The sequence below is a fragment of the Malurus melanocephalus genome, unplaced genomic scaffold (assembly GCF_030028575.1).
Source record: "Malurus melanocephalus ecotype Western Australia unplaced genomic scaffold, MMel_1.1 scaffold_1326, whole genome shotgun sequence".
NCBI lineage: Eukaryota > Metazoa > Chordata > Aves > Passeriformes > Maluridae > Malurus > Malurus melanocephalus.
The window spans coordinates 28,932-30,005 of record NW_026624558.1 but is presented as its reverse complement, the minus strand read 5'-3'; the positions used below and the strand labels follow the sequence as shown (position 1 = coordinate 30,005).

At 54.8% G+C, this 1,074-nt stretch overlaps 1 protein-coding gene across 1 annotated transcript in view; it reads right to left on the bottom strand.

The window, feature by feature from the left end:
* Window positions 1-670: 670 nt before the first annotated feature.
* GPATCH3 (G-patch domain containing 3) overlaps window positions 671-1,074 on the bottom strand; it is a gene marked incomplete at its 5' end in the record, with an annotated part of 4,025 nt that continues 3,621 nt past the window's right edge. The window contains one exon of the mRNA XM_057387723.1: window positions 671-1,073. Within this exon, the coding sequence (XP_057243706.1) occupies window positions 811-1,073 (263 nt within the window). The remainder of the gene's footprint in view (window position 1,074) is intronic.

Genomic DNA, 1,074 nt, shown 5'->3' with positions numbered 1-1,074 from the left:
GTTAGATCGGGTAAACCTCASACCATCGAGTCCTTCCTCAAACATCGCTGGGGACAGTGACCCCACCACCCCCCTGGGCAGCCTGTTCCAATGCCTAACCCCCCTTCCTGTGAGGAAATTCTTCCTAAAGTCCACACTAAACCTCCTGGAGCAGTTTAATACAATGTCCTATTGTCCATTGCCTGGGAGAAGAGCCCGACGCAGCTGGCTACAGTGGGCTGAAGATGGAATTCCTCCTCCATTTTCAGCCCTTAAGGAGCTCACCCAGGCCTGGCCTCACCATTCCCCTCAGCACTGGGGCAGTGGGACGGGGCTCTCCCCTCTGCTGGGACAGGAGGATGGGGCAGAGCAGCTGAAAGCTGTGGCAGGCAGCACCCGCTACACCCAGCCCTAAACGCCTCCCGGAGAATTCCTGTGCAGCTGCCAGGACCAGTCTTTCATCCTGATGAGTTTCTCCCAGGAGTGTGGGATCGCCACGCCCCAGGAACGCTCGGGCAGCAGCAGGACAGTTACCGGGCCCTGYCTGTACTTGTCCTTTCCTGGCTCTCAGTTCTGCTTTTTCAGCCTCACCAAACACACAAATTTGCTTGATTCCAGTATTAATGTAAGTTTTAACCCCCCAACATCCTTCCCCATGTCTAATAAACACCATTTCTCTTCATTTGAATGGTTCAATTTGTGTGGAAAAAAAGCCCCACCATGGCAAATTTTATTACAAAGCTGTATTTTTTCCAAAAATAAATATATAAAACACTGAGACCAGGAGCCAGCCTGGACTGGGAGCAGGACAAAGGCTGTGCCAGGCTCTGCTCAGCGTGGCTGTGCCCTGAGGCTGCCCAGRGCAGGCTGGGATGCCCGGACAAAGGCCATGTCCTGCCTGTACTTCATGGCCGTGGGGGGCTGGCGCCGGAGCAGCGTGTCACCCGTGTCCTGGGGCTCGGGCTCATCGTAGATGGTGGAGATGACGATGGAAGAGTCTCCACGAGGCTTCTTCTTCCTGATAAAAGTTGGGAGCTTCTCCCCRTGGTACCTGGAGGGAAGCAGGAAAGCTTTGCTGGAGGTTGCTGAGGCAGC